Consider the following 19,502-nt stretch of genomic DNA (forward strand, 5'->3'; position numbering starts at 1 on the left):
GCGATCACCACCGCCGCGGTCCGTCGCTTCGGCTAACTGCCGCCGATACTGTTATGTACCCATTTGCATTCTGTATACCGTACACGCCTTTGTTACTGCTTTAAGACTAATAACTCTTCTTGTTGGTTACTAAAATGACATGAATTTATTTATCATTATTTCGATCAATCCAAAGTCTAAATAAAATACTCCCCTGTTATTTTTTTGCTTTAGTCTTCTTTCGTTTGTTTTCTCGGCAAAAGTGCAGTAAATATCAAGTATTCTTTATTGTTTCCAGACTTGTTTTGTTCTTTAAAATAGCATCCCTTATTAAGTAGGTACTATATGCTATCGATATTCTGCAGATGTTTCTTCTGGAACTAATCCGACGTGTATGCAAATGTAAGATGTCTTCGGTTTAAAACTTTGCATAAACCTACCACTACCACATAATACTTTAACAGACAGCCACATTATTATTTATTCAAGAAAAACTCCTTTATACACAATCTCAGAAACTAAAAAGGTTTTTAAAGTTTTTCAAGTTTCAATTAATATTATAAACCTTTTTATCCTCTATTGTTTTTGTTACAAACGATATGATATTAAATGCAACAGAACCGTCCACGCGGCTGGTAGACCTGTGTCATTGACCGCTACCGCTCCGCTCCTTTGTTACTTGCTTTTGGTAATTGCAGATAATATAAACATGAGATTGTAAGCTTCGAGGGCATTATGCTACCCTGGTACCGATTCCTGTAGAATATTTTTATAGTACCTATGTAGATGATTATTTTTAGACTCAGTCTGATTACATAATTGCAAAGGTGCGATTGTCTCGTCATTGCATTTTACCATACAAAGAGAATGCAGCCTATAATTTTATTACCCCTTTCCGTTCTGAACTGTGGCTCTGTGTATAGTAATTACGGATCCCCTGTCCCTCAGGACTTGAGTCACCGTGCTTCCGTCTCGACAATATTGAATGATATGACTCACATCGCTTTGATTAAAAATTCAAGGTTTTATGTTTGAAATAACACCTTTTTATACATTGTTAGAATAAACCTTTCTCATCAAAATCCCAATACTGACATTGTTTCACAATTTAACTATCATATACAACAATAAATGGAGTTGCGAATATCAACCAGCTGCTGTACTTCCGTATGTTTTTCGAATGAATAAAAATCTAAAAGAACACAATGTTAATTAGAGTTTTGTTGTTGCAGTTGCGACGGCGGAGAGCGGCGGCAAGTACGTCCCCGCGCCATCCTGCTCGACCTCGAGCCCGGCACCATGGACGCCGTGCGCTCCGGCGCCTACGGGCAGCTCTTCCGTCCGGACAACTTCGTCTTCGGCCAGTCCGGCGCCGGCAACAACTGGGCTAAGGGACACTACACGGAGGGCGCCGAGCTCGTCGACGCAGTCCTCGATGTAGTGCGCAAGGAGTGCGAGAACTGCGACTGCCTCCAGGGCTTCCAGCTCACACACTCGCTCGGCGGCGGCACCGGCTCCGGAATGGGCACCCTCCTTATCTCCAAAATCAGGGAAGAATACCCCGACAGAATCATGAACACATACTCAGTCGTCCCCTCGCCCAAAGTATCAGACACCGTCGTCGAGCCCTACAATGCCGTCCTCTCCATTCATCAGCTAGTCGAAAACACAGATGAGACGTACTGCATAGACAACGAGGCCCTCTACGACATCTGCTACAGAACCCTCAAAGTTCCTAACCCAACATACGGCGATCTGAACCATCTCGTCTCGCTCACCATGTCCGGCGTGACCACCTGCCTCAGGTTCCCCGGTCAGCTGAATGCGGATCTCCGCAAGCTGGCGGTGAACATGGTGCCCTTCCCGCGTCTGCACTTCTTCATGCCGGGCTTCGCTCCGCTCACGTCGCGCGGCAGCCAGCAGTACCGCGCCCTCACCGTGCCCGAACTCACCCAGCAGATGTTCGACGCTAAGAACATGATGGCGGCGTGCGACCCGCGTCACGGCCGCTACCTCACCGTCGCCGCCATCTTCCGCGGTCGCATGTCCATGAAGGAGGTCGACGAGCAGATGCTCTCTATTCAAAATAAGAACAGCAGTTTCTTCGTCGAATGGATTCCTAACAACGTGAAGACTGCCGTGTGCGACATCCCGCCCAAGGGTTTGAAGATGTCTTCTACCTTTATCGGCAACACGACCGCCATCCAGGAGCTGTTCAAGAGAATATCGGAGCAGTTCTCTGCTATGTTCAGGCGTAAAGCTTTCTTGCATTGGTACACGGGTGAGGGTATGGACGAGATGGAGTTCAACGAGGCGGAGAGCAACGTCAACGACTTGGTGTCTGAGTACCAGCAGTACCAGGAGGCCACCGCCGAAGACGACACGGAGTTTGACCAGGAAGACATGGAGGAGCTCGCGCAGGACGAGCACCACGATTAGACTGTTCGTCTCCCTTACTGCGACTCTCGTGGTACAAGCAACGTAATTAAGGCGCCTACCGTAGTAAGGGTCCAATCCTTTCCTCGCTAGAGATGCTGTCTCATAAATATTTGTATTTCTCAACGAAATTAGAGGCTAAGTCGCGTGCATTTTATTTTGTCAGCATACCAAAGCGTCCGTAATTGGAGCAACGAAATTTGAACCACGAACTCACGCGATGTCGCACTGTGATCCGTCAATACAGTTTGACGCGTATCGTAAAGTGCAAATACCTAATTGATAACAAAAATATTTTATAATATTAAATAGTATTATATTCGAAGTCTGTTTTATGAATTTTAGAAATTTAAGAAGTCAAAACTTAATAAGGAACGTACCAATCAGTGCATTTCTTAGCTTAAGTTATTATTGTCTTGTATGCTTTTATAATTTATAATTAAATGTTTTAAAAAGAAACTTGTGTTTATTTTACGCAGGAATTAAACCATTCTGATACGTGTATATGGTTTAATATTTTATGCTTATCGCCGCCTGAATTCCTCAGTTCTTGAAATAACAACGGCTTAACACGAAACATGTCTTCATAAATTACTATACCAAGGCCACTTGTACCTTTTTTATATCCATATTATGAATATGGTATGTATAAGCATCAAAATTACGAAAAATAAAGTGGATTTTTACGAATGGCATAAATATTTGCTAGTCCACTATGGACTCCATTATTTATGAAAATCAAAAGTTAAGGTTCTAAAATAACTCCCATTCAACCATCAACGATATTTCTTAGTTAATTGCAAATGTTATCAACCTTGCTAGCCACGATTCGTGTTAGCTATTTCAAAATCATTAAAGCTACTTACATATAATATTATACTGAACTAATAATACTGAACGTTTAGAAATACATTTTAAGAGCTAAATAAAGCTTGAATTTGTCCCTTTATCCACTGATTATAACACTTTTATAATAAAAAGATAAAATAAACGTTGATAAATAATTAGGCTTGTTCTTCACGCTGACCAAGCGCGGATAGACAGACTTAATATACGGATCGGTTTCTCATGTTTCCCTTCGTCGTTAAAGTAAGATATAATTGACGAAACACACGTAACTTCGAAAAGTCAGGTGCCTTGGGCTTTTAATTGGCGTAATTAGTTTTTCTTCAAGGGGATAGTGAGTAAACGAAATAAGCCCGGTAATTAAAAGGAAGGTCTGCACCACACGAGGCCTTTTTAAGCCCAAGGCTTGTTCTAGGTTGACACGATCCACTCTTACTTCTTAGTTATGTTCACGGGAATTTAAATCTTCTTCACACTCCATTCCATTCTCAACTAGACTATCGCAACTTAAAATATCCACTAATTACTCTAACGTAGTGTTTTAATTATTCTAGGTATAATTAACATGTTACTCGGCTCCGTGTACCCCAAGCTACGTAAGTACAGCCCTGTAAGACGAATAGGTTTCTCGGTTTTCCGGGGAAGGAAACATCGTAAAACACCGGAATGGAGTAAACATCGTTTCAAACGAGGTCAGGTAATAAGCAGGGGTGAAGCATGTGTGTTCAGTTTGAACCGTTATATTATGGACTAGCTTTTGCTCGCGGCTTTGCCCGCGTGAAGGAGTTTTCCGGAATATTTTTTTTCCGACTTACTTGATATCTTTATATTACGGCCAAATCACACAATATCATTATAAATTATAGCCTATATGTTATTCTGATGTATAACCAATATTACTATAGATTCATCTAAATCCGTTCAGTAGTTTTTTCGTGAAAGAGGAACAAACATACATACATCCTACCAAGTTTTCGCATTTATATTAGTAGGGTTAGGTATTATAAGGGCTTTGACTACTTAGGTATTTTTAACCGATTTAAAAAAGATTCTCAAGCCGACTATTTTTTATACCTCAGAACTTTTGACTGGGTGAACCGATTTTCATGATTCTTTTTTTTCTTGTATGCAAATTGAATTACCTGCCAATAAACATCCAATTACAATTAGTTTTGGCACTAATCATAAAGATTTGTTTTAGTGATATTTTAGAAGGCAATAATAGCCAAATTACTTCCTATAGGTAGTCTCTACTCCATCCGTTTAAATTGCAATGCCCTGCGTGGAACTACAATATAGACATCAGACGTTTTCCCCAAAGGGGCAGGCAGAAGCAGGTCAGTGTTCCCACTTCTTGCCATTATATTCCTTCCCATGATATAGGACGAGTCTATCGCTATATCCATCCCAAATTCCAGAACCTGGGCTGATACTCAACAGAAAAACCCAAAATCACTGATCGACTCGGGATTCTAACCCACGACCTCAGAGCGGTGTCTTATACAAAAACACCGGACTTTCGAGTGTGCTCTTTAGGCGCTCGCAACCCTTGAAAATTAAGTGACCATGCTGAGAACAACCCACTAACATTACGAACCTCGGCTCAGGACGGCCACATGGAGAGCATGAGACATCAACAACGATGAGCGTACTAGACAATCTATCCATTATCGTATTCCTCACGAGGACCAGAACTATTGGAAGGATCAGGGGAGGGGGAGAGGGTCTTGGTGAACGCAGCGAGGTCCTCAGCTACGCGGATGGAACTGCGGTCTTATTTTCAGTTCGTTTTTATGACGAAGGGGTAAGGTTTAAAAACAAATAAAACCATAAAAATAATACACAAATAACTTTAATATCCTCTTTATGTCCGACTACGTGTACTTACTCTACATTATGTACACTATTTGAACACAATTTTTAACTATATACAAAACTTGGAAATACTTCAAGTGTTGTATCGCACGGCAAACATTTTAATCAATACTTTAATTACTTGACATAAGATTGATTTATATATTTTAAATTTATTTTACGTTTGGAGATTGTCTGATTTAAATAAATAAATTATATTTCTTTTTCAATCAGCTATTGATTTAATTTATTATCATGAAACAACACTTGAATTACAAAGAAATACTGTAAAAATGGCAAGTGCAGTCAGAGAAATAAACCTCTTACAGTTCCTGAGAGCTTGGTACGTTTAAACCTTTTTAGGCAGCGGCATGGCTTACCACCAAATGGACAGTCACCCACCACAATTAAAAAAAAACACTTTACTAAACACATTAGCAAACCTCTTCACATTTCTGTAAACCTAGTACACTGCAACAATTTTTCAGGCAACAACGGCTTATCCCACGACCTTGGGCCTTGGTGGCCATTTACCATTAAATGGGCCACACCCTGCTTCCATATTAACACTTTTTTACTTTAATTACCTCCCGACTACACTGATCAGAAAATTATTGTCCTGAGTATTATTTGGTCGTTTTGTTACAAAAAGGAACCCGATATAAATGCATGCTGTCTATTTATAACTATATACACATATTAACATAAAATATAGCTATATATTATTACTGCGATATGGCAAGCGGGTAGGCAGAGAGCTTAACCAAAACAATAGTACACTTCAATTCGAAAAAATGTTGGTTACAAGTATTTTATATTAACCTGGGAAAGACTTCTAATAAAATGCAAATATAAACTATACCTGATGGTAAGTGGAGGGGTGTCCAATAGAATGTCGACTGACGAGAGATTACCCCTCGCCAGTCGACACAATTATGCCGGCCTGTTGAAGGATATCAGGCTGATCCCGGAATGCGGTTCACGTCGGTCACTATGACGGGTTTTGCACCTCGTGTGCGGTCGATATCCGGGCGTATACAAATATACCACTACTCTTACTAACCTGCCTGCTACCCACATCGCAGCGAGTGTACTATCAACAAGTGAGTCCGTTAACATACAATCCGCTTAGAGATTCAACATTTTACAAACTAAAGATAAACAAATGTACAATATTAAATTAATTAGGTATTGCAATGTATCAAATAGGTTATTTTAATCATATTTATTAAGTTTATCAAAAAAATTGACATTTAAAATCTAAAATAGAAATCATGATTAAAATACGGTTATAAATCAACAACTTTGATAAGGCTAGATGTCGAAAAATGAAAGAGACAAAATAATAATTTAGTGACGTCATGGGGATTTACAAGGCCGGGAAAGAAAGAGATGAAACGATTACCCCGTCACGCGCCCATTCTTGCACATTGTAATATTTAAAATATGATTTGCTGCCCCATTTTAAACCAATTTTATTGCTGCTTTCACTCTTGTGCTTCGTTTTATCTTGGAAGGGGCAGGCAGAGACGAAACTTGTGTACTAAAGATTCGCTTGTTCGTCCCATAGGAACTAAAACATGCCAAAATAATAATAATTGTGGAAATGATGTACATTGCCATACCTAAATATACGTAAACCTTACAATACACATTGACGATGCTCATTTCAATTATTAAATTGTAAAACACTTAATTTAACTTTTATTTGAACATACTGTACACAATCCCTTATAAGGCCGCATTATCACAAATATATAAATGGACATTATCTTCTTATATAAAACTTCCATGTTTACAATTTCATAAACAAGACGAAATTACCCATAAACCAAAAAACACTTAAAACAATAGAGTCAAAAGCTACATTTTTATCAATGTGTCACAAATGCTTTCTAAATCTGTACTTAAATACAAAATATATAACATATGGCAACATTACAGCTTGACCAGGGAAATAAAAAACCTGATTAGAGGGCGCCACTCTCGCATTTCTTTCTTAAGTTAACATTGTACGTACAAAAAAAAATCCATATTTTATAACATGGCGAGGTTTTCTATTTTCCTGGTCAAGGTATATCATGTAAATCCGAAAAGATCAACATTATTTGGACATTTAGTTTCTATCTGGTGATATCTATTTTACAGTCTGCATAGACTGAAAACATCACGCCATCATCCACGAGGTAGACAGATGTAAATCCACCCGTAGACCGTTACCTACATAATAAGGGGCAAACCCACAATCATTTACAGGCAACAATTCCAGACTGGTGAAACTGAACAGAAAAACCAAACATCACTGTCCGTGCCGGGATTTGAACCAGAGACTTGCGGTGGTACTAACGCTTATACAATAAACACACCACTAAGCCCATCTATATATATGTACTACGTATTAGATTTGGCGTTCCGAACATTCACTGTGTTCAACTGAATTGAACTGCAATCCATTCTAACTGACTTCAGTATGGTCAATATTGACAGCTTGTGGTTGTGTACGGAGTGGCGCTCATGACATAAAAACTCGAGTCTAAGTGTAAACCTGGGTTGAATAAAAAATATTAGTCAAATAAGTAAAATTACTTGTTGTTCAAGTGAATAAATAGGTTATAACAGTGACGTTTTTTTGCCATTTTAGTACAAATTTTGACAAATATTTTATGGACGTTCGCGTCTATAGAATATACGTCAATGCTTTAGACAGTTTGGCCACATCACAGAAACGAAGACACCAGATAGATACTAAAATTCTTACAATATCTATATACATAATTATAATCTACATCATTTACATCAAATTTACAATACTGTTCAGCACTTCCGTTTATAAACTAGCTATATATAAAGTTATGTCGTGTCCGTACATACGTTGTGATATACACTTCAATTAGTGAACTCTACCCCAATGGACTTACTGTATTTATTTCCTTGCATGAAGAAACTTCGTGAAAATAACAATCGAGATTGATAAACTATCTCGATAACAGCAAATCGATCCCAAAAATAAACCAATATTTATAAGTAATGTGTGTGTTGCCATCACTTTGTTCTAATTGATTTATATCCGCGATAAATCCGTATTGATTTATATCGTTTCAAATGTCCGCCGTAAACTATCCGTCGATTTCATTTACGATATTAATATTAATCTTCGCTCCGATCCAGAGAATAAACCAACAAAAATACGTCATGTTATGTTGCTAATATGCATAAATGCGGTATGCAAATAGTTCCAATGTTCTAAATAAAAGAAAGCCGACTGAAATCGGGTTATATAATCCTTTGCCTTTGTTTTGCTTTCTTTCTCTCGTTAACTCGATGGCTCACTAAAACAAGGTTTTGATATGAAAATTGAATTATATATCACGATTCTAACCCCCTTATTGATAGACGTTTTTTATCTGAGGACGGAGTAAAGCTGTGATAACAAGTCTGTTTCTCAGTGCTGACGGCATGGCAGCCTTCGCAGTGCGTAGACATAGGGCCGTTGTGATTGGCTAATATTGAGATACGACTTGAATCTAGTTGGCTGTCAGATAAACAAAGAAGAGAAACAGACTTGTTATCACAGCAATGCTCAGTCCTTAGATAAAAAACATCTATGAATAAGGGGGTAAGTGTTTTGCAATGAAAATTTCCAATAACCCTGAAAGAAAAATAAACGAGAAACCAAGCAGTCTTTTAAATTTTTTACCAACATTAAAGAATTTAATCTCGTTTCAGTAAATAAGAATAAATTAACATAAAACCTTGTAATAGTGAGCAAGCGAAACGTCACTTGAATTAGACAAAACAACATAGTACAAACATACATAGTTCATTGAAATTAAACTAATTTTCGGATTCTATTGCGGTTTTTTGTATTTTATTTTTCTCCCTACTTTGCAGCCTTCATGGTCACAAAAAACCGCGATAGAATCCGAAAATTAGTTTCATTTCAATGTCTAACATTCGCGTAAACATAAGAAATACATAGTTCATTAATGAAGTAGTTACTGTGATATTGCATCCATCAAAACCCGAGCTCAGCACAGACAATGTCATTGATTTCTGCTTTACCGTCGGTCACTTACACTGGGTTCAGACAGAGACCTCGTTGTCGTCGTCGAGTTGTATGGAGTTGTCGTGGGCGGCGAGCTTGAGGAGTGTCTTCTTGATCCTGAGGGCCGGCAGACGCACCGACGGGTTCTGGTGCCAGCATTCGCGCATCAGGTTCGCCATGCCCAACATAGTCTGGAAAAAAATATTTTATATAGTATCATGTGAACGGGGTCATTTTGAAAAGCGTTACTAAATGACTGCAGCGGTGGCGTAGTTGTACTGCATGTGCGGTACGGCAGCGCTCGGAGGTCCTGGGTTCGAATTCCGGGTTCGGCAAAGTGATATTTTGGGTATCTGTTCAGTATCAGCCCGGAGTCTGGAATTTGTGCCTAATATTGCGATAGGCTAGCCCCCTATCACATCATGGGATCCACCACCTACTTTTTGCCATCACTTGGCAAAAAGTGGGTGCCCTAGTTAAACCTCTGCATACCCCTTTGGAGATAAATGCGTGATGTGTGTTTGTTTTGTTTTATTACTTAATGAAGCCACATACGAGTACTCATGTTTCTAAAAATAATACTTTAGAGTAAGTTATTTTATCTTTACATGAGCGAGTTCCACTACGACTCTAAGAGAATTCATCGCATCGAAAACATCACACTTTCAAACAGAAATATACTCACGCACACGCCGTAACCGCACTATACTACGAAGCGATAAAAAAATCAGAAAAAATAAACCTTGGATTTTTGTGATAGTATGCTCACCGGATGATCAGAATGCGGCGGATCCGGCCTGACCTGCTCCACAGCCACGATCTTCCTCATGTCGTCGAAGCTGGGGTCCTGCGGCACGAGCGGGTGGTACGGCAGCGCCGGCGGGCTCGCGGGGGACACGCGCCGGCACACCCTCCCACACCACCAGCGCAAGCGCGTACACGTCGCAGCGCAGGTACGACTCCAGGCACAGCGGGTTCATGCTGATGGATATTACATTGATATTATTGACTGTCTGTAGAAAATATACTGGATGGTTGCGGACGTCAAGATTTTATGATTACAGTAAAAACTTGTCTTAAGGAAAGGAAATGTTCGCGAGCCTTTATAGGCCTCAATGTGTATTGGCAACCGTGAGGTATACACACCTAACTGTGTGCCTAGGGCCGCGACAAATCTCCCCCGTGTATGAACGTGCGTTCGGTGTGGAGACCGAACGAGTACTTATATGTTCTATCAAGTTACCTTCACTAAACTTCACCCTTCGCCACTGCTTGTTAGTCTAAACTCATTTAAATATGAAGTACCTCTGATCTAGCATTTCTGGGCTCATGTACCGCTTGGTGCCCTGCCTGGTGCAGTGGTGCTGCTGTGCGGAGATGTGCGCTTGCGTCAGCGCCAGCCCCAGATCAGCTATGCAGCACTCGCCGTTTATCTTCACCAGGATGTTCTTCGTCTTTATGTCGCGGTGAGCTATCGCTGGCTTGCCCTGCGGAGTTAACAATCTAGATATATTCAGAATAGCTACGTATATATAACTGTTGCTGCTAGACATTGTGAAGTCTGATGATGCACATGTCATTTGGGGTAATTATTAGGCACTAGCTGACACTACAGACGTTGTCCCGTCTTAACTATGAATTTGCAGCGCACATTCTGTCAATCGCTGACAGTTACGTCAAACAATTGACGGTTATATAAAATTATTATTTTCGTTAAGGTATATCGGCTTTAATTGTAGTTAGTAAATGTTTGCAGTTGAAAGAAAAACGTAAAAATAATTAATAATCATGGATATTTCGGCCTTTAAAATTTAATATGAAGAAATTTTAAAGGCAGAAATATCCATGATTATTAATTATTTTTACATTTTTCTTTCAACTGCGAGAACTAATCACTAACTAGACGTGAATTTAAATTCTTTACTTGCCAATACTTGTTTAGTTACCCAGATTAAAGCCGAAACAAAATGTATGAAAATGGACCTTGAGCTACCACCTTAAGTTTAAATTTTATAATTTGCAGCGCAATTTTTGTTTTTTTCTTTCATAAGAACCTTCTCCTGACCATAACAACAAAAAAAGTGAAATTGTTCCACCCATTCACGCGTGATGATGTGACCAAGGGAAATAGGGATTCATTTTTATATATATAGATATATAGATTAAGTCCTAACAAATTAACAAATAACGTCTCAAGTGGATGAGAGCTAATCCACGCAATGCTTTATAATACAAAGTTCAGGATTTGTCCAGTGTCTGATTTATAGTTTTCTCATGTATAGACAAAGGAAGTAAAAAGCTGTCGCACCAACCCACTCCCTAACAAAGGTTCAAGTTACCTGCGTGCCGTGTATCTGAGTGTGGAGATGCAGCAACCCGTTGACCGTGGAGAGCACGATGACCATCATCTGGTGCCGCGTGAGTGTGGTCCGCGATAGGTACTCGTGCAACGAGCCCAGCGGGTGGAAGTGAGTTATCAACCATAACTGTGTGCAAAATACAACATAATTTACAAAATTTCTTTAACTACGAAGGCTGTCATTCTGGAAGAACTGATTTTGTTACTGTTAAAGGTTTTGTTTCTTCCGCAAGAGCTTTTACCGTATAAATAATTACGGCAAGCTGACTTCTGCAAATTTAGAAACATGGAGATTATGCAAATTGAACGCGCCCATGTAACGCGCCGTAACATTTTACTGTACGCCCCCGCCCCTCTCCAAAAATATGTAACGCTAAAATTACGATTTTTTTCGCAAAGCACCGGAAAATTGCAAAAATACCTGTTATTTTTCTTAAATAAGAAATCTAATTTTACATAATGCGTTGTACGAACCCCCTCCTCCCGCGCATGTAACGCATCGTAACGTTTTACAAGACCCCCCTCCCCTCCAAATTGCGTTACGTAATACTTGAACGACCCCTTCCGTTGGTGTAAAGGAATCTGAAAGCGTGGCAATATACTGCTGCGGGAAGTAGTTAGTGTAAAGTGTCGATTTTGAAGTATATACCTGGGTGCAACTGCCCCGGCTGGTCATGTCGCTGCCGATGTACGCCAGTATGTTGTCGTGGCGCAGCAGCACGGTGCTGTAGATCTCGGTCTCGCGGCGCCAGCTCGCCTCGTCGCGCGAGAAGAATATCTTCACCGCCACGGAGTCCGCGTACCACGAGCCGCGCCACACCTCGCCGTACCGACCCTGCGCGTACGCACACCAAACATAAAACTATGTTTGTAATATCCTAAAAACCTTTATTGTTCCTGGACGTTTGAGGAAAATGCCCTTATCACTATGTTGTTACGTTATGAACTAGCATTGAGTGGTTTGGAAAATTAGTAAACATCAAATTCATTCTAACCAAAAATTCCAATTAAAAAAATCTATATTTTTAAAAAAATAGATAATTTAACTTTTCGGACGACCAACACCTCAGTCCGCCCCGTGACCACGAAGGCCAAAGTCTTCGAAACGTCGAACGAAAATGATTATATAAAAAAAATATATCCACAAAATAGCTTTATTTCATATGTATATGGTATTACTTATGAATGCAATGTCAAATTGTCTCCGTATATCACTGGGTAGTATCGCGGCTGGCTACACACCTTCCCGATGCAGTCGTAGAGCGTGACCTGCTTGGCGAGCGTGCGCTGCACCATGAGCGGCAGCCCCGAGCCCGAGCCCGACGTCACCGAGCACTCCAGGTACTCGCGCAGCGTGGAGTCGCCCGCCGCCACCGCCACCACCCAGCCCGCGCCCGCGCCGCCAGACCCCTCGCCGCCTGCACAATAACACTCTTTTTAGTAAATAAAGGCTTTTTCATTCAGTATTGCTTTCTAACCGCTGTGTTTACTGATGTCTCAAGTAGTATATACATAAATTATGTCAACAATCAAAATAAAAGTTAACATGATAATGGATCAATTGTTTAGGTTAGTTCATGCTTATATAATATAATATCAGCCCTGTATTATATACTGTCCTACTGCTGAGCACGGGCTTCCCTAAACTTACTGAGAGAAGATAAGGCCTTAGTCCACCACGCTGGCCAAGTGTGGATTGATAGTGTTCACACATCCTCAAAATTCATATACAGAACTGCTCAGGATTTGCAGGTTTCTTCACAATATTTTCCTTCGCCGTTAAAACAAGTAAATTTTAGAAAAGTTAGAGGTGGATGCTCTTGAGATTTGAACCTGCGGACTTCGGCAGTCCACTCCCACACCAACTAGGTTCGCCACCTCGTCGTGATGATTAGTACCAAAATAGTTAACGATATATTAATGTTTGATAGAAACTCTGTAAATTGGATAAAGGATTTACTACATGCACACACATGTCACGCATTTATCCCTGAAATGGTATGCAGGGGTGCAACCAGAGCACCTACTTTTCACCTAGTGGGTTCCATCCTATGATATGATAGGGGCGAGCCTATCGCCATATCGGGCACATATTTAAAACTCCGGGCTGAAACTGAGCAGAAAAACCCAAATATCACTTTGCCCGACCCGGGATTCGAACCCAAGACCTTACAGCGCTGCCATAGCATCTACGCCACTGAAGCAGTCTAGATTTACTTATAATGTAAAAAGTTAAATATACCTTCATAAAACGGATTGGTGACTTGTGGATTGTAGACATTAGATGAGAAGTAATTCGGATCCGCGCCCAGCTTGTGCAGAGCGGCGCGTGACACCCGCAACCTAGAACACAAACGTTACAATAGTTAGAACTAGTTTTTATTCACCACTGACTATTAAAGTGTATTTCAGAATGAAAGCTAACATATGCAGTAATAATGTAGCTTCCTAATTAAGGAATTAACTGCGTAACAGAATGGGCCCTCGTCACAAGAGTTGAAAATAAATAGGTAGTGCTCGCAGCTTCGCCCGCGTGAGCGCCTTTTCCACTATCGGACTCTAAATTATTCATATTCCACAGAGCTATTTGTTCATCGGCGTCATCCAATTTGAAAATCAGATTAAAGATCCATATATTACCTACAGGATCAAATACTGATATAGTCTCCTGTGTGCCAAATTTCAACCAAATATGTTTAGCGGTTTTTTTGTTTACTTCTAACATCCAAATATTTTCACAAACTTTCGCATTTGTATTATTAGTAAGAGTCAGACTGATGATTTTAACTAGTTTTAGATATATATTGACTGTATGAAGGTGTTAGCTAGAAGCTAGGGCCGTACACCTCATCTGTTTTTATTGCCTTACTAGGCAAACAAGCAAGCAGTCCACCTGATGGTAAGCATCATCTGCCCATGGGCTTTCCAATGCCAGAAGCCCAGAAAAGTTGATGCCTGTGATTACCTGTGACTCGTCTAACCACGAACACCGCCATGGCGACGACAGCGGCGACGGCTATGACGGACGCGGCCACGATGACGCCCAACTTGCGTGCGCTGGAGTGCAGCGGCTGTATGGAGGTGTCGGCCAGCGGCGGCAGGCCGGGGAAGTCCCCGTCGTTGCACATGTCGCCGCGGCAGCATGTCACGTTTCGCTGACCGGCGTGACGCTTGCGCACACTGCAATGTGGTAATTGAAGATGATTAGAGCAGCGGTACAAGCTGTGTTTTTAAACAATTCACTAGGATGTTGTATAAATGTCTAGATACCACTATATCTTTTCTATTGGCAAGTGGCAGTGTCAATGGATTTTTATTCCGGTTTGAGGGATATTCATCATCATCATCAGCCGCAGGATATGCACTGCTGAAGATGAGCGTCCCCTAAAGAATTCCAGATCGACTTATTGTAAACAGTCCGCATCCGGCAACCTCCTAATAACTGTACATTAAAACCAGCATAATAACTGTACATTATACAACTGAATATCTTGTGTCTCAGGGTGATGAGTGCAGTGGAGTGCTAGTTAGCACATATTACTTTACAATTCAAAAATTCTTATATTGGGCTTGTCTTTCAGACTTGATACTGAACTCTGTGAAATACAAGCCCAGCCCCTATGATATGGGTGTAATGTTTCGTTGGGTCACTATCCAGGAGTGTACTAAGTAGTGTGATATCAGCGTGCCCAAGCACTGTAGGAGCGCAGAAACGACCAAGCCAGAATGTTTTGGGTCATGCATTATCACAGTTATAGAAGCACCAGACACTAAAAGGTTAATTACGGCACTGCTATCCAGATATCTTTCCATCAACATATGACATACCCTTGATGATGCGCATTAGATCGGCACGTGAACTGATAATGGTCTCTCCGCTCGAGCAGCCGCGCGAGTGCTGCAGCTCGCCGTCAGACAGCCGCACCGAGGACTTGAAGCAGAATAGCGCCTCGCGGCACTCTGAGCCCGGCCCGCCGCATGCGGCACCCTCGCATTGGTGGCATTTGTATCTGATGGTATAGAAATTAGATATAGATGGTAAGTTAATTGGTAGTCCTTGGATACAAATCTGATATGTCTGTCTGAGGGTACAATGTCTTTGTCCACTAGATAGGAACAATTTAAAATACACTGTAGGCAGTTACTTAATATTTCTGTGTGAATTTTTTTCTGATAACTTTAGTGAAAGCTAGGTTCAATGCTGATTTGAAATTGATGCACTAACTTTGAATTGAAGTTGTACTGGACACTGAAGATAACCTAGACCTTGAGAAACCGTGGTAACTATAGGCAGAACTGGAAAATATTCTTTATAGCCAGCTGTTACATTTACAATCAAGCAAAAGAGTTGCTTAACTCATCATACAATATAAATATGAAAAAGTTCAAATAATCCAGAATTTAATTACCTCTTATGAAATTTCCTTCATAGACAGCATAAAAAAATACAATCGTATTTTACATTAAAAAAATATATACATTCCATAACATTCAAACATGTTTTCTAGCATGTTTGTAAAAATTTACAAAATTTCTTCAACATTGTGTAAAAACATACCAAGATACTTCTAAAATTATTTTTAACATCATAATGTATATGAAATAACATAAAATTATATTATAACTAATTCTATAATAATTTAAGAAATTTTACCTTGGTTCGTGCACCATCATCTTATCGATAGAGATTGTGTTGTCCAACCTCTGCTCATTGGGACCTTGTGTGCTCCCTGACATGCCATCTTCCTGTAGTGCGTCAAAACCGGGAAGAGCTGGGCATACAATAAAATCACATTTTATTGCTGAAGGTTTATAATATACTACTTGCTGCTGAAAGCAGTGATAACCTAGTTGGGTGTGGAATGGACTGCTAAGACGAATGTCCACAGGTTCAAATTCAAGGGCACACACCTCTGACTTTTCAAAAAATCATGTGTGTATTCTTTGTGAATTTATCGTTTGCTTTAACGGTGAAGAAAAACATTGTCAGGAAACCTGCACATCTGAGAAGTCTATAGAATTTCACAGATGTGAAGTTACCATCGGCACTAGGCCAACGTGGTGGACTAAGGGCTAATCCTCTCAGTAGTAGGGAGGCCCGTGCTCAGCAGTGGGCCAGTATATAATACAGGGCTGATATTATTATATTATTATTACTTGCTGCTGAGCACAGGTCTCCTCTACTACTAAGGCTGCATTTAGCCTTAGTCCACCATGCTGGCCTAATGATTGGCAAACTTCACATAAATTCAGATTTAAGTATTGATACACAAAAATGATCCAACCCACAGTATGGTTGAAAATGAGCCGAGTATACCAAATTAATTCTAGTCTATAAGGTCTATATTTTGCATTAGTAAAAACATCCTAGACAAAGTATGCGTTAATTTGAACTTTTTATTAACAAAATATAAAATAGAATATCAATAAAAAAAAAAAAATATGATTTAAACTTCAGTCTTCACTATCTCAAAAGTGTCATTTTATGGGATGGATCTGTTTTGCATATCTATGTCCAATTATAATTGTGAATTTTTGTTGAAAACTTCTTATTTGATGTCCATGCCAAATTGTTTCAATACCCAAGTAATGATGACATATTCCAGCATTAAAATATATAAGAAAAAGAAATGTTTTACAAATTGTATGACTTCTAAATGTAACTGATCCATTATAAGATGGCTAATGAATTGTAAACTATTATAAAAGACTTTTGGTTAAATATAGAGTCTTAACAGAGACATTACAATGCATTTTGGAATGTAAGCCATTAAAGCCGATTTGAAATAAATTATTCCTAAAATTGTAAGCATTTTATACACTCACAACAAGTGACCACACTGCACCTGATGTTAGGTGGAGTGGGATCCAATGTCTACTGACGAGAGATGATTACCTCTTGGCAGTCGATACAATTATGCCGGCCTGTTGGAATCAGATACCTTTTTGCACGGCCTTTTACCCGATTGGCGAAATAACATAGTGTTTTCTATGTGGACCTTGCAACTATGAGCCATCGACACGGTGCCATCAGAGCGATTCCCCTAAGACCACCACTGTTAGACATCTTATAAACATTAGCATAGCCCCCTGATCATGGACTAAGTGTCTATAATACGAACCCTGGTTAGGTATTAGGCCATCCAAGAAGTTCCATTTAATAGATACGATTTAGCTTTCGTGTTTGTTTCCGGATATTAACAATATTGGTAATGAACACTGTTTTATGTGTGTAGAATATTAATGAGTGGAGTTTATGGTCTATTAAAACTTTGTAAACGTTAAAAGGATCGCTACCTGCCCCATACTTATGTAGGTTACGTATTTTTTGCGCGTTTCTGGGTTCACGTAAATAAATCTTTGATTAGAACCTGGCTTCCATTTTCATGTACACTTAGAACAATTTGCGACCACATCATGACATAAACACTTGAACAGGAAAGTGTGTTAGATTACAAAGCGTAATGAACGTATAGAACTAAGATTTTTCATAGAAAAACAATAATATTGTAACTTGTGTATTATAAAAGCCCTGTCATTACACACTTTATATTGAGGGATCGCTTTGAAAATAACACCAAACACTAATGAGATTCTCCAGAATACTTTCACCATAATAAGAAGTGAAAAACTCACCGTAACAACTATTTATCAACAAAAATGTGAACAGATATCCGAAAATGACAGCGTCCGCCATTCTTCGTTCATCATAACAATGCACTGAGAAGATCAAGAACATATCTTGATAAAACAAGAGTATGAAAATAACACAATAACTGTCCAATAAAAGACTTAATATTTATCATTATTTATGTAATTAAATATTATTATCACCTATTGTCGAAAACTGGAAACTAGGCTGAATTAACTATCTCTGTATAAATTACTTCCGTTGTATAAGCGGATGTAAATGCCTTTATACTAGCCACACATGGTAACAAGTTATCTTCGTGACACTTTGCCGTTTGATGGAACTTGTATATTTTTTATTAGAAACAAGAAAAATATAATAATATGTGATCAATATTTTTATATTTATTTTGTTAAGCCATGCAAATCTAAAAACGGCCCCCACTATATTTTTTAATATTTGAATGTATATGTACAAGGTAACAATTCTTTCTATTAACATCCCTGTAAAGTATAATTTATGTAGAAATAATGTATAATTATATTTTCTACAAGATTCTAATCATAAAGGTATAAATTGCTATGTATTGTGTGTAGATTTCGATGGTTGTGATTGATGACGTGAACAATATTCAGATTCCAGAATCAAGAAGCCAGAGCCAAAAAATAAAAAGAAAATAAAATGCGACATTTTTGAAAATGGACGGTTATGTTTTGATTTGAGTTTTTATTATTCACGAATCTATAATTTTATAAATTATCGTATAAAATTGTGTAAATAACTGTGATCACTGAAGGTACTTTACCACAATATAAATATTGTAAACTTGTGAAACTGAGAAACGAGTTAGTTTTTAGTGACAATGCCGCGAACCAAGAGGCCGGTAAAAAGCAAGAAAAATCAGCAGAGGACGACGATGCTTTAAAAAACTGAATAAACTTGGTAATTATCTTTATTATTTAATCGTAAAATTATGAAAAACTTTAATACGTATATCTGATGACATGTTTTCATTGCACGCTAACTTATTTTTTTTACCAAGGAGGTTGTCTTCCAGGAATTTATCAGTGAATCCCTAAGGACAGTTGTACAAGTTGTTTCATCAAAGGTACCGGCTTAATGTTAATGGATTAGGTTTAGTGGAATTAACCTAGTGACAGTTCGAGTTGAACCTTGAGGTCCTTGGTTCGTTTCCAAACTAGGTGACACATAAAAAATTTATGCTGTGCATTTGTTGTTGTAAAACATGTTTGAGTGGTTCTGGGACTAATCCCAAAAATTCTAAATTTTTTTTATATTGTAAGTCGATAATTAATAATCGAAAACAATGTTTTAGTAAAGTTAAAAAATAA

General features: G+C 39.1%; 1 protein-coding gene and 1 pseudogene across 1 annotated transcript; one reads left to right on the plus strand and one right to left on the minus strand.

The window, feature by feature from the left end:
* The first annotated feature begins 1,224 nt into the window (after nucleotides 1-1,224).
* Nucleotides 1,225-2,874, plus strand: LOC119192462 (tubulin beta chain-like). Its single transcript, XM_037446280.1, has one exon. The coding sequence runs from the start codon at nucleotides 1,279-1,281 to the stop codon at nucleotides 2,416-2,418; it is 1,140 nt and encodes a 379-aa protein (XP_037302177.1). The 5' UTR covers nucleotides 1,225-1,278; the 3' UTR covers nucleotides 2,419-2,874.
* A 5,816-nt stretch (nucleotides 2,875-8,690) lies between these two features.
* Nucleotides 8,691-18,263, minus strand: LOC119192461 (annotated as a pseudogene).
* Between the last annotated feature and the right edge of the window lie 1,239 nt (nucleotides 18,264-19,502).

The sequence above is a fragment of the Manduca sexta genome, unplaced genomic scaffold (assembly GCF_014839805.1).
Source record: "Manduca sexta isolate Smith_Timp_Sample1 unplaced genomic scaffold, JHU_Msex_v1.0 HiC_scaffold_2811, whole genome shotgun sequence".
In the NCBI taxonomy this organism is placed as follows: Eukaryota; Metazoa; Arthropoda; class Insecta; order Lepidoptera; family Sphingidae; genus Manduca; species Manduca sexta.